A 15,226-nucleotide genomic window follows, 5' to 3' on the forward strand; every position below is an offset into this window, starting at 1 on the left:
GAGTGAAGGAGAGAGAAAGAGAAAAAAAGAGGATTTGGGCTAGATATGAAGTGGGGCAGTATACTGTAACCCACTCCTCCGGACACACCCACTTCTCATTCTGTTGTATAATCCAGTTGAATAATTTAATAATAAATTTGATTCAGACTAAGAATTCCACACCACCTCCCATTTACTGGCATTGTTTCAAGTTAACAAATACAATGTGGAATGTTTCCAGATAGCATTTTTCTGCTCTTGGCTGGTGTTATTTCAGACAGGACACATTGCTTTCTCACAAATGTAGAAGGTTTGTTTGCATTGCAAAGTTGGAACTGGAAAGATGAGGCAATAACTGACCAAGTTCCAATTCTCAGGCTGTACGGACATGTCACATCTGCCCTCCACAATGTGCACCAGGATAATTGCCCTGATATCCTCAGCTAATGAGGGAAAATTGGACAGATTTCCAGTACCCCAGTGTCACCTGAAGATTTATTTTTTGTGTGATGTTCACAAGAACATGACTGGGCTCAACTGTGAGACCCTCCACACTTGGGATAGTTGGCCAGCTTATACATGAATAGTGACCACTTGGTCTCATGGAACTGAAGCAGGTAAAGGAAGGAGAGGGAAACAAAACAGAGACCATCTGATGAAGAGTCACTGGACCCAAAATATTAACTCTGCTTTCTTCCCACAGATGCTGCCAGAGCAGTGAGTTTCGTCTGCAATTTCTGTTTTTGTCTCAGGAGACAAACATGGGAAAATGGTTGGCTTGGAAGTGGTTACTGGCCACAGAGGGGAAGGATGGGGAACTGTTGGTGTAGTAACAGTCCCTATTCCTAACTTGAACAGCCTGTAAAGGAGATAGACTTGTCAAACAAGAAGGAAAAGAAGGGCGGAAAGTCAAAGGGCAAATTTGCATCTTCCCATCAGACTCTTTCAGAAACCCTTACGATGGCACAGACTGATCCTAGTAATAAGCCATAATTTTACCAGAGGAGAGCAAAACAACGGAGAACGCAATATGTGAAGCATTTGGCATGTAACAAAAGAACATTTTCCACTGAGCCACACAGCCCTTAATCACCCAGATCTCAGCCTGCTGGGCAGGCAGAGGAGGTGAAAGAATCAGCCTCTTTCTCCATTGGGTGAAGAGAGGGGAATGAAATTGAAACCCGCTGTACTCCCAGAGGAATAGACAGCAGGATCGAGTGAATCCCTAGAAGAGTATAAAGACAGGAGGAGTATAGATTCCCTACAGAGTAGAAACAGGCCCTTCGGCCCAACAAATCCACACCGACCCTCCAAAGAGTAATCCACCCAGACTCATTTCCCTACATTTACCTCTGACTAATGCATTGAAAACTAGGGGCAATTTAGCATGGCCAATTCACCTGACCTGCACATCTTTTGGAATGTGGGAGGAAACCGGAGCAGCCGGAGGAAACCCACACTGATGCAGGGAGAATGTGCAAACTTCACACAGTCGCCCAAGGCCAGAATCGAACCTGGCTCCCTGGCGCTGTGAGGCAGCAGTGCTAACCAATACTTAGGAGGGAAATCAGGAGAGCAAAGAGGGCTAAAATGGTGTCACTATTTAAAAAAGGTGGTGAGGAAAAGCCAGGAATCTATAGACTAATGCGCTTGACAAGTTGTTAGAGGTAATCCAGATGGACAGGATTTACAAGTATTTGGAAAGGCAGGGACTGATTAGGGATAGTCAACATGACTTTGTGTGTGGATAATCATGTCTTACTAACTTGAGTTTTTTGAAAAAGTAACTAAGTTGATTGACGAAGGCAGAGCAGTGCCTATATGGACTTCAGTAACATGTTCAACAACGTTCCTCATGGTAGACTGGTTAGCAAGGTTAGATCACATGGAACACAAGGAGAACTAGACATTTGGATATTGAACTGGCTCGAAGGTAGAAGACAGAGGGTGATGGTGGAGGGTTGCCTTTCAGACTGGAAGCCTGTGACCAGTGGTGGTGCTAGGTCCACTGCTTTTTGTCATTTATATGAATAATTTGGATGTGAACATAAGGGCTATGGTTCGTCGGTTTGCAGATGACACCAAAATTGGAGGTGTAGTGGGCAGCAAAGAAGGTTACCTCAGAGTACAATGGGATCTTGATCAGCTGGACCAAGGAGTGGCAGATGGAGTTTAACTTAGATAAATACAATGAGCTGCATTTTGGAAAGGCAAATTAGGGCAGGACTTATACACTTAATGGTTCAGTCTCAGGGAGTATTGTTGAACAAAGAGACTTGGAGTGCAGATTCATAGTTCCTTGAAAGTAGGATCTCACATAGATAGGATAGTGAAGAAGGCATTTAGTATGCTTTCCTTTATTGGTCAGAGGATTGAGTATAGGAATTGGGAGGTCATGTTGTGGCTATAAAGGACATTGGTTAGGCATCTATTGGAATGCTGCATGCAATTCTGGTTTCCCTCCTATAGGAAGGATGTTGTGAAACATGAAAGTGTTCAGAAAAGATTTACAAGGATATTGCCAGGATTGGAAGGTGTGAGTTATAGGGAGAGACTGAATAGACTGAGACTATTTTCCCAGAAGTGTCAGAGGCTGAGGAGTGACCTTATGGAGCTTTATAAAACCATGAATCCCCTGGAATGGGGAATCAAAAATTAGAGAACATAGAGTTAAGATGAGAGGGGATGAATTTAAAAGGGACCTAAGGGGCAACTTTTTCATGCAGAGCATGATGCATGTATGGAGCTAGCTGCCAGAGGAAGTGATGGAGGCTGGTACAATTACAACATTTAAAATGTATCTGGATGGGTATAGGAATAGGAAGCGTTTAGAGGGATATGGGCAAATGCTGGCAAATGGGAATTGATTTATTTATGATATCTGGTCGGCATGGACAAATTGGACCAAAGGGTCTGTTCCCATGCTGTACATCTCTATGAGAATCAACCATTGGTGAGTTTAACTTGTGGTTCACCACACTTCAGGCAAGGGCAAGGTAGAAAAGACAGGGCCTCCCTGGTGATTTCAGCCGATGCAGGAATTGAACCTGTGAAGAGTCAGTTCATGTTCCTGCTTCTAATGTCCTCCAAGTCTCCATGGCATAATTGATATTGAGTATGCGCATGGCCCATTTACAACCAATACTTATTATTTTAGTTTGTACTTGAAGAGTGGATTTTCCATGGTTCCAGCTCACTAACCAGCATTTTTAAAACTCCTCTCATTACATTCAATCCCTCGTAGCATCAATCGTTCTTTACTCTGTAGCCTCCACCAGTACTACAACTGTACGAGATACCAGTTTACATCGAACTCTTGCAGCTTGTGATTCCCCATGGTGCCCATGTTTTCTCACTCCTAAACTTCTGAATCCCCTCACTGCTTCCCTTTCTTCTGTTCAGTCACTTCTTAAAGCATCTCTCTTTAAACAAGCTTTTAACTACAGATCTTTGTGTTTCTGTCTATGGTTTGTACTAGTGTTTGGGTGATTCCACTTTTCAGTGTTTAGCAACATTACAAACTATTACTTTTGTTGCTGAGTTAGATGTGTCCGAACCTGAACCCTCCACTTCAGCAACTGAGGGAGCGAATGTTTCAACCACCATAAGGGTTAAAGAGCAGGGTTCGTTATTCAGACCGCATGTTAAAACGATTGTGTTAAAAATGTGGAGTTTCTGCTGGGAGACATTAATCGAGTTAATCTGCACATCAGGGATTCATCATGCAAAATCAACCCATTTGGTTTCAATAACTTTGAAAATTGGAAGATGCTGCACCGACAATTAAAGAACGATTATGTCGGTGGTTATTTGTCTTTTGAATGACTAGTCTGCAGTCTTTGTATCCTGGGCTTTGTGAGGTGGCAGTGTGTGGGGGTGGGGCAGAGATAGACTGAAGTCACCTCAACTAACAGTGCTGAATAAAATCGCTAGCATTTATAATTCTGGATTCACTCCCTGAGTTTCTGGAAAACAATTTTTATCAATGGCACCATTTGATGCCTTCACTTCAACAGTTCCTTCTGTACAGAAACTCCATGCAGTATGGGAGGAGGTTCTTTGGCTCATGCCAGTGGGCTAGCTGTTTGCTAGAGCACTCTGCTGGCCCATTTCTCTCCCCTTAACCCTTTATCTTCCAATGCTTCAGTTATTTATGCAATTTTATCTTTAAAAATTTAAAATTATCTGCATCACCACACACTGTTGTGAAATATTCTACATTCCAAAAATTCTCTGCTGAAAAATTCACCCTCAACTTCTCTCCTCAACCACAATGTCAACTCAAATATGATCCTCAATGAATGACTGTTGAAGCAGGGGACTGAGGGCTGGCATTTCTCAGACCTATGTTGACAAATTTGGCAGGTGGAGAATTGTCATTATTGTCTAAATGCCACATCGTGTGGTGTAGGTGACCATGATCTGCCAAATTTTGCAATCTAGCAACAGTGAATTAGCTTGGGGTTGAACTTCCAGTTCATGGACTGTACTGAGGGAGATGTTGCACAAATTATGCTAACTACAGTCACTCTGTTGTCTTATAAGAATTGTTTGCACTGACCATATTTGACCAGAGAACAAGCATATAAAGTGATTTCCTGCTGCTTTACTTGTGTGTGCATAACTTGAAAAATATGAGGTCGACCAGATTGGCAGAAAAATTAGAAAAGCAAAATACTATTTAACTGGAGACATTGCAGAATACTGCAGTTCAGAGGGATTTGGGTGTCCTAATAAATGAATCTCAAAATGTTAACATGTCCATTCAGGAAGATGATGGAAGACAAATGGAATGTTGACCTCTATTCACTGGTAGGTGGCATATAAAAGCAAGGAATTCATGCTGCAATTATACTGTGCTTTGGGGAGGCCACACCTGGAGTGCAAGTTGATATACTTGCACTGATTGGAAGCAGTTCAGAGAAGGTTTATTGGGTTGATTCGTGGGATGAAGGTTTTTTTAAAAGAAAAGTTTGATCAGGTTGGAGTCTAGGAGAATGAGAGGATTTCCTAATGGATATATTAGATTCTGAGAGGTATTGACAGGGTAGATGCTGCAAGCTTGTTTCCCCTCTTGGGGAATCAGAACTAAGAGGGGACTGTTTCAAAGTAAGTGTCTCCCACTTAAGACAAGATGACAAGGAATTTCTTCTCTCAGAAAGAGTCTTTAGTCTTTGAAAGTTTTTACCCCAGTGAGCAGGAGAACATAAGGACTGCAGATGTTGGAGATCAGAGTCAAGAGCGTGTTGCTGGGAAAGCACAGCAGATCAGGCAGCATCCGAGGAGCAGGAGAATTGACGTTTCAGGCACTAGCCCTTCATCAGAAATGAGGCTTGTGGGCCGGGGGCTGCAAAATAAATGGGAGGGAGGTGAGGTTGGGGGGTTGGGAGGGGAATGTAGCTGAGAAAGTGATAGGTGGATGAAGGTGAGGGAGAAGGTGATAGGTCAGAGGGGAGACTGGTGGACAGGTCAGAAGACTGGTGCCGAGTTGGAGGCTTGGGACTGGGATAAAGTGGGGGAGGGGAAATGCGGAAGCTGTTGAAATCCACATTTATCCTGTGTAGTTGCAGGGTCTCAAGGCCCAATATGAGGCATTCTTCCTTCAGGCGTCGGGTGATAACAGTTTGGCAGTGGAGGTGGCCCAGGTCCTGCTTGTCCTTGACGGAGTGGGAGGGGATTTGAAGTGTTCAGCTATGGGGCAGTGGGATTGGTAGGTGCGGGTGTCCCAGAGATGTTCTCTGAAACGATCCACAAGAAGGTGTCCTGTCTCCCCAATGTAGAGGAGACCACATCGGGTACAACGATACAGTAGAGGACATTGGTAGAGTTACAGGTAAATTTATGATGAAGATGGAAGGATCCATTGGGGCTTCAGACGGAGGTGAGGTGTCTGGAGTGGGCGCAGATTTTGCACTTCCTGCAGTGGCAGGGAAAGGTGCAGGAGTGGGGTGTGTACTGGTGGGGAGGGGTGTGTGGATCTGACGAGGGAGTCACGGATGGAATGGTCTGTCTGGAACACTGATAGGGGTGGGGAGGGAATATATCTTTGGTGGTTGGGTCCGTTTGGAGTGAGCAGTATGGGCTATCCCATTGAATATATTCAAGATTAAGTTACAAACTTAATCTGTAATTAAGTTAGATAGACAAAGTTTATGGGGCCAGGCAGGAAAGAGGAGTTAAAGCTACAATTGGATCAACCATATTCTTACTGACTGGTAATGCAGGCTCAAGGGGCCAAATGACCTACACACTTGCTTCTATTTCGTATGGTCATAGGTAACCCTACGGCTAGTTATCTCCAGTAAACCTCAGCGCTAGTGACCATCCAGTCATCCTATGGGACAGGTTCATTGATAGACCCTATGCGTAAACGTCCATCCAGCCATTTCACAGGAGTCAGCAGAGTATGCTATTAGAGTGTGTCTAACTCGGTACTGCATGGACAAGTGTTTCCTTGAGGTAGTATCTAGTCATAATTTTTCCTCTTGTTCTGCACCTCAGATTGAAGTTACAGCTACAAAGTTTAATAGAGAATGGAATAGACCAAAAGTATTCAAACATTTATTATTGAGTGTTTTGCCTGATCACCCTATACAAGTAGGAAGAAGAATAATTAATGAAATCTTTTTACGTCAGTTAAACATGCACACATTATTTCCTGGTCTCTGATGCCCAAGGCAAAACCTTTATGGTAGAAGTGGTAATGAGAGAGGAGTGATACAAATTTGATATCCTTATCACCATAAGATTAAACTATTTCCATGGAATTTCCTGGTTATGTGTTTAAACTTGTTGGAGGCAGTTGGGAGGGGTGGAGGCATAATAGAGATCAGTGCTGAAGAATGAATAATAAAAATAACTTCAATGCATTGTCTGATTTGTTTTTGTACCTATTCCTTAGAGATAGTTACTTCAAGTGATTGACTGTTTCCTCCATGTTGTAGCTTCTCTCCCAATAAATGATTGGGCAGGAGGGTCCTTTTTAAATAAGAGCTGCTTCTAGCACATATATGGTTGTCTTGCACTTGTCTGATCCAAATTTTCAACATTATCCCCTCTTGGAGACAGATGCATTTCACATCCTCATTGCTTTCTTCCTTGCATTGTGCACTGTAAAGATTTCAGCCACAATATGCAGCCAGATTTTTTTTTGTTCTAGTTAATAATGGATATTTGGTTGGGTTTGGGTATGGTGTGGGGGGGGGGGGGGGGGGGGGGGGTGCGCCCAGGGGGATGGTTATGGTGCAGAGTTGAGAGTTGAAGATTTCCAGCTCAATGTTCCTGGGTTATGGAAAGACATTAGCATGGACACTACCCAGATTGAACTCTCAGTCAAATGGAAAGCCAGTAAATGGGTGCAGGAATGGGAGTAAACAGAATGGGGTGGGGGCAAAACAGGAGAAAAGGCTTCACTGAAGTCAATTACAACACGCACAGTCATGTCAGAGAGAAGTGAATAAATAGCAAGCCGGTGGCCTTTGTCTGCAGGTATGCTTCAATGAGGTCCATTCTAATCCTCCAGCCAGTGGCAAGTGCATTCTACATCTCAACGCAGAGGAGCTGGATGAGAATGGGTGATACTGTTCCAGATGCTTCCAGTCACAAGGAGGGAGGTGCATGCACGTGGAGAAGTGGGTATTGTTGTTAGCGACAGGCGATGATGATGAAACCATTCACCATGAGTACACCGGTGATCAAGTTCTCCAGTTACCTGTAACAATGGACCACAGCAAAGACAACCTGATCAGCAAGCAGCAAGAATTCAATTCAAATCACAGACAGTATCAAGGTCCCAGTGCTTTCAAAATGTCAACAAAATCTACTAAACAGAAAAACCCTCGAATCCACATTTTATGAACAAGGCCAGACCCCTCAAAACATTTCAAGAAGGTAGCTCAGGCCTTAACTTTGCTAGTTCTTTTAAGCAGGTGTAATGTGACTATTCCAGGAGAGATCAGCTGGTCAAATCACTTGATTATAAATAAATTCTGTTTTGTTCAAAAGATTACTGAATGAAACACAAACAGAAAACAGAAGACTGAATAGCTTAACCTCTCTGAAAACCCAACAGATCATCCCAACTTAATGGTGCTGTTCCAAATTCTTGCAACAATCCCCATAAACACCCCTTGGCACAAAAGGAAAAATCAAATATAAGTTCTTACAGGATAGAAGTCAGAGAGAGAGAGAGTACCAGCCTGAACCTGCTTCTTTGGGTCCAGCAGCCTTTTTTTTAGCACTATTGCTAAAAACATCCAAACCAGAGAAAAGCTGAGCTGGTAGATCTGGCCAAATCCTTTCGCTGTACAAGTTTTTTTTAACTTGAAAGCCTTCTGCCTGAGGCAGTCTCTGTTAGCTACTATCAACTTGGCCCAAAAACACTTCACCTCCAGACTTTTCGGAGGCTGTGTCTTTTACAACCGCTCTGAAAAAGAAGCCAAGGATAGCATAACCTTGTGAAAAGTGTAGTTTTGTTACACACAAGCTGCAAGCTGCACCGTCTCTTTGTTGATTCATTGCCAGCAGTGGTTTATTTGGTAGTGCTTCCACCTCAGAGCACCACTCCAGACACTCAAACACTGCAACTGGGCTGATATACCAGTGGAGTACTGAGGAAGTGCTGCACTGTGAGTGGATGTCAACTTTCAGATGAGAATGCCTGACCTCTCAAAGAATGTAAACGATCTCATGGTACTATTTTGAAGAAGATAAGGCAAGTAATACTGGTGTCCTGGTTATTATTATTCCCTCACCCAACATTGCTGCGTGGGTTTCCTCTGGGTGCTCCAGTTTCCTCCCACAGTCCAAAGATGTGTAGGTTAGGTGAATTGGCTAGCTAAATTGCCCATTGTGTTCAGGGATGTACAGGCAAGGTGCATTAGTTATTGGAAATGTAGAGTAATAGGGTAGGGGAATGTGTCTGGCTGGGATACTCTTTAGAGGGCTGGTGTGGACTTGTTGGGCCAAGTGGCCTGTTTCCACGCTATTGGGATTCTATTCTTTGAAATGATCAGGTGTTTATCATAAGGCTGTTTGTGGGCGCTTGCTGTGCACAGTTGGCTGGTTTGGTTCCTTCATAAAAATGGAGACTATATTTGAAGGGTAAAGAAAGGTGGTTATCCTGAGATCATAAAAATTGCTTTATAAATGCAATTGTGCTTTTTAACAATGTATTTGACTTCAGGTTTCTGTTCCCAGTTTGGTGTCAATATCCTGGATTTGCATTGAGGTTGGTGGAGGGTGAATGAAAAACTAGCTAACATTCCCACACCTGCTTCTTATGGAATATAAATAAAATTCCAAACAACTGCAAATGTTGGAAATCAGAAACAAAAACAGAAATTGCTGGGAAACTCTTGCAGCATCTATGGAGAGAAAGCAGAGTTAATGTTTAAGGTCCAGTCACTCTTCTTCAGAACTGAATTTTCCCAGCAATTTCTATGTTTATTTCTTATGGAATATCATCTGCTGATCATGACTTATATGGACTTCAGGCACATCAGTAGCATCTCCAGTCTACTGGGAATTTGGGCAATGGATTAATGGACCCAACAGGATTTATTGTATTAAAATGTAAAAAAAATTCCAGTTCCTGAGAGAGTGTGAATTTGTATGGATCTATTTCAATAAGGAAGGAATAGGTTTGACCACGAAGCTCCCCACAGTTGAGCACCTTCATATCTTCCAGTCGTTCATGACTTGGATTTCCCAAGGTGCACAATACCACAGGATGCACCCCACTCCCACACTTCGAGTTTCTGAGTACTTGGCTTTGGAAGTTTGCTACACATCTAAACATGTGCAGGTCAGGTGAATTGGCCATGCTAAATTGCTCATAGTGTTAGGTGCATCAGTCAGTGGGAAATGCGTCTTGGTGGGTTACTCTTCAGAGGGTCGGTGTGGACTGGTTGGGCCGAAGGGCCTGTTTCCACACTGTAGGGAATCTAATCTAATCTATCGTCTTTGCAAGTCTGCTGGTACGCATCATGGTTCAAATGCTTCCTTCTGCACCGTAACAATTCTGTAATTCTGAAATGTCACAAAAAATGCTCCAAGGACCATGTCCTCGTGCATGATCCTATTGCCAGAAATTAATCTAACATGGAGTTATCTTATTAAAGTCCCTTACTCCCCCGCTATTACATGGAACTTACAGCCAGAAACAGGCATTTTGACCCAAAAGACTCCATGCTTATGTGTATTTTGCAAACCAGACATCTCCTACTAATCCCTGAACCTGCTCTGTAGTTCACCTGATCTGATTTGCATATCCTATTCTTCACTCTCTTGTGCACTTAGCTAGCTTAAAAAGGTGTTTATGAAATTTGACACAACTATTCAATGAGTTGGCAAGTTCCACATTCAATACTTTCTGGGTAAAGCAGATTATCCTGAATTCTCTATTGAATTTATTGGCAACTACCATATATTTTTGACCCTCTTAGTTTTGGTCCACCCCACATATGAAAGCATCTTCTCCATGTTTATTCTATTAAACCCCTTCTAATAATAAAGACCTCTATCAAGCAGCCTCTTAGCTTTTTCATTTATTGAGAAGGGAGCACCAGCCTGTTCAACCTTTCTGGTAGGTATTATCTCTCAGTTCTGCTTTCATCCTTGAGAATTCTTTTTCAGTGTCAGTTTATTAGCAGGAAGACCAGAACTGGATACTGAATTCCAAGTGTGGTTAAACAACAACCTGTGTGGGTTTTCAATTTTAAACACTTGGTCTCCATTTTCAGTCTTTTGAACAATAATTTTCACAAGTTAAAATGTTGGATTGAGGATAATTCCGTCACTACTTACAGTGGAAGAGTTGCTTCATGACCCGATAACAGTTATCAAATAAAGCCTTGGGCCTAATGGACTTGTTCTTACTTTGCTCATCCATGTCACTTATACGGTATAGTATTTCCTCCACTCGCTCATCTTCAATATCATCAATCTCAACATTCAATAGAAAAGACAAGGAAAGATTCACCAAACAGCAGCAGTGAAATTGAACAATATTTAAACCACATTTAAGCAGTGTTTTAATTTTGTTTTTTTCTCTCTCGTTGGTTTTCCAATCAAATTTACTCTTCATCACTTTTACCAGGTGATGACACATAACAATCAGATTTCAGACAAATTAGCACCTCTTTCAATGTGCAATTGGATTTCACACTGGCACCAGCAGCAACTCCCTAACATCAGGCCCTAATGATGTGACCCACGGAGTAGTGGGACTAGATTGACAGTCCAGCCTTAGTGGTAATTAACTTACCAGCAAACTTACAAAGTAAGATTAAAATTTATATGCAAACACCATGTGTGTGTTAGCATTAAGTTCTCAAGCTCAATGTTGCAGTTTATTATTAACTTTTATTTACTAACCAGAAATGTAATTATCTACATCTGGACTCCAGATGTAGCTTGTGGCTAATGTATTGGACAATATTAATGTAAACACCCAGTTCTCTTATCTTTGCAGAGTCACACACCATCAACATTCTGGAATTCCTCACAGTGGAAGACACCAGAAGCATACCAGAACTTTGAGAGCGTCAAAGGGCAGAGGTGAGTGTAGTGGCCTTGATGGAGGAGAAAGTGCTAGGGAAACCGATAGGTCTGAAGGTGATTAAATCACCCAGACCAGATAGACTACACCTCAGATTTCTGAAGGAGATAGCTGAGGAGATTGTGGAGGCATTGATGGTGATCTTTCAGGAATTACTGTAGTCAGGGAGGGTTGTGGAAGACTGGAAAATGGCTAATGTATAATTCCTATTTAAGAAGGGAGAGAGAGAGAGACAGAAGACAGGAAATTGTAGGCCAGATAGTTTGACCTTTGTTGTTGATAACGTTGAAAATCCATTATTGTGGATGTGATTGTAAGTACTTGGAAGGGCATGGTAAAATAATGCTGACTCGGGTTTTGTCAAGGGGAGGCCATGTCTGAGAAATCTATTAGAATTCTTTGAGGAGATAACAAGCAAGTTAAACAAAAGCGAGCCAATGCTCGTGACTTATTTTGACTTCCAGAAAGCCTTTGACAAAGTGCCATGCAAGAGGTTGCTAAATAAGAGCCCATGGTGTTCGGGGCAAAGTGCTGGCAAAGAGTGTGAATAAAGGAGACTTTTTCAGGATGGCAGCTAGTGACTTTTGGAGTTTGACAGGAATCTGTGACGGGATCACAACTAGTCACTTTGTTGATTAACGATCTGGATGAAGGCATTGTGGGCACTGTTAAGTTATCAGATGACACAAAGATAGGTGGAGGAGAGGTAGTAATGAGGAAGTGGCAAAAGGCTCTGGACAGGCTAGGTGAGTGGGTAAAGAAGTTGTAGGTGGAATACAACACGGAAACATGTGAGGTTATGTACTTTGGTAAGAAGGATAGAGGGGTGGACTATTTTCTAAACAGGAAAAGCCTTTGGAAAGGTGAAGCAGAAATGGACTTGGGAGTCCTGGTTCAGAATTCTCTTAAGGTTAACATGCAGGTTCAGCTGGCAAATAGGAAGACAAATGCAATGTTAGTTTTCGTTTCAAATGGGCTAGAATACAAGTGCAGAAATGTACTGTTGAGGTTGGGTAAGGCACTCTTCAGACTGCATTTGGGATATTGAGAGCAGTTTTGGGCCCTGTATCGCAGAAAAAATGTGTTGGCATTGGAGGGGGCCCAGGGGAAGTTTATAAGAATGATTCTAGGTTGAAGAGCTTGACATATAAAGAGTTGTTGAGGACTCTGGGTCTGTACTTGATGGAGTTTAGAAAGATATGGGGGGGGAAATCTCATTGAAATTTCCAGAACACTGAGAAGCCTGGATAGAGTGAGTATGGAGAAGAAGTTTCCAATAGTAGGAAAGACTAGGACCCGAGAGCACAGCCTCAGAGTGAAAGGATGACCCTTTAGAACTTAGATGAGAAGGAATTTCTTCAGCCAGAGGATGGTTAATCTGTGGAAGTCATTGCCACAGAGGGCTTTGAAGGCCAAGTCATTGAACATATTTAAGTCAGAGATAGGCAGGTTTTTGATTAGTAGAGGAGATCAAGGAAGAAGGCAGGAAAATGGTTTGTGAAGTATATCAACTATGATCGAATGACAGAGCAGAGATGGGCCGAATTGCCTAAGTCTGCTCTTATGTCTTATGATCTTGTTGCCTTATGGACCAGGACCTTAACGTGACTTGGTCATGTAAATGCAGTGACTACTAAAACACACTGTGGCCTATGATGAATGGATCACCCTCACACTTCTCAAACCATTCTCCCACCTTCAAGCCAGGAAATTGTTGGAATGCTCTCCATTTTCTCTGGTGCTCAAGATTCTTGAGACTATCATGGATTTTTAAATACTTCTTTTTTAATCATCAAATGTAGATAGTGCTGGTAAGGCCTGTATTTGTAACTCATCCATAACTGCCCTTGGGAAGATGCTTATTGTGGTAGAAATTAGATTTATGTAAATTATGATGACGTAACTGATGACATGACTCAAACATCAGAAATGACATCAGTCTAGAATGAGTATGTGAAGTCAGAGGCCTTAGACACTAAAGAGCTGTATTTGACAACTTACCACGTACAGATGTAATTAAAGCAGCATTACAATGCATAAGGGATTGAAAGGTCTTATTAACAGGTAAGGAGAAAACAGCCTTAGAGTCAGTTTATTTTCAGATATAGTCAGTCTCACACCAGTACTGGCTTAAAACACAAGACAAACCATTGGTGAGCCACCTTCTTGAACCGCTACAATCTTTGAGTTTCATGGGCACCCACAGTGCTGTTAGGAAGGGAGTTCCTGGATTATAATCCAGTTGTAGTGAAGAAAGGCAATATATTTAAAGTCAGGATAATGCATGACTTGGAGGTGAACTTGCAGGTAGTAGTGTTCTGAAACATCTTTGCCTTTCTCCTTCTGGATGGTTCAGATTGCAGATTTGGAAAGTGCTATTGAAGGTGCATTGGTGAGTTGGTGCAGTGAAGGGGATCCCTAAATGTCCAACTTACGAATGCTTGTAGTTATGAATGCAATCTCATAGTTGTGGTTTTAAAGACCCATCATATGAGCATTCCTTATACTTACGAGCAGCTCCTTTTCATTGTGTTCTGACTTGTGTACAATTTGACTTGCAAACAGCTATGAGAACAGAACCGTAGTTGGTACACACTGTTGCCACTGTGTGTCAGTAGTGGATGTTGAAAGTGATGGTTGGAATATCAATCAGATTGCTTTGTCCTGGATGGTGTCAAGCTTTTTGAGTGTTTTTGGAGCTGCACCCGTCCAGACAAGTGCGACATATTCCATTGCCCTCCTAACCTTGTGTCTTGTAGATGATGATGAACGGGCACTGGGGAGCTAGAAAGTAAGTTACTTGCTGCAGAATTCCCAGACCTGCCCTCCTTACCACAGTATTTATGTGGCTGATTAATGTAATTTCTGGTCAATGGTAACCTCCCATGATGTTAATAGTGGGGAACTTCAGCAATAGTAACACTAGATTAGATTACTTACAGTGTGGAAACAGGCCCTTCGGCCCAACAAGTCCACACCAACCCTCCAAAGAGCAATCCACCCAGATTCATTCCCCTACACCTAACACTATGGGCAATTAAGCATGGCCAATTCACCTAACCTGCACATCTTTGGACTGTGGGAGGAAACCGGAGCAAACCCACGCAGACACGGGGAAAATGTGCAAACTCCACACAGACAGTTGCCCGAGGTGGGAATTGAACCCGGGTCTCTAGCGCTGTGAGGCAGCAGTGCTAACCACTGTGCCGCCCTACTAAATGTCAACAGTTGATGGTTAGGTTCTGTACTGTTCAACATGTTCATTGCATGGCATTGGATGGCACAAGTATTCCTTAGCAATTTTCCACCCAAACCTAGGTGTTGTCCACGTCTTGCTGCATATGGATATGGATTGCTTCAATATCTAAGTTATTGCCAATAGTTCTGAACATTGTGCAATCCTAAGCAACATCCCTATTGCTGGCTTATGATGTTGCCACCCCACCCATTAGCTTAAACATCCACTCCCTTCATCATCAGCATACCGTGGTTGCAGTGTGAGTGGCCTATGAAACACAGTATATTAACATGCTAAGGCTTCTTGTGTGGCATGTACAAAACTGACAATGCCGACCATCAAAAACAACAAGGGATCAACAATTGCCAGTCATGCATCATCTTGACTTGGAGCTTTATCATGACCAAGTCAAAATCCTGGAATTCAACTCCTTCAAAACCCCAAAGGTG

The 15,226-nt window shown here is 42.5% G+C and overlaps 1 protein-coding gene across 2 annotated transcripts in view; it reads right to left on the minus strand.

Annotated features, from left to right (window-relative positions):
• Positions 1-6,524: 6,524 nt before the first annotated feature.
• Positions 6,525-15,226, minus strand: part of il34 (interleukin 34) — a 70,717-nt gene continuing 62,015 nt past the window's right edge. The window contains exons 6-7 of one of the 2 annotated variants that reach the window (XM_043707486.1): positions 10,786-10,924; positions 6,525-7,690 (exon numbers count right to left, since the gene is read on the minus strand). In XM_043707486.1, the coding sequence (XP_043563421.1) occupies positions 7,674-7,690; positions 10,786-10,924 (156 nt within the window). In that variant the 3' untranslated portion in view covers positions 6,525-7,673. The remainder of the gene's footprint in view (positions 7,691-10,785; positions 10,925-15,226) is intronic. The other variant, XM_043707487.1, reaches the window with a different exon arrangement.

This window comes from Chiloscyllium plagiosum, chromosome 17 (assembly GCF_004010195.1).
Source record: "Chiloscyllium plagiosum isolate BGI_BamShark_2017 chromosome 17, ASM401019v2, whole genome shotgun sequence".
Lineage (NCBI taxonomy): Eukaryota > Metazoa > Chordata > Chondrichthyes > Orectolobiformes > Hemiscylliidae > Chiloscyllium > Chiloscyllium plagiosum.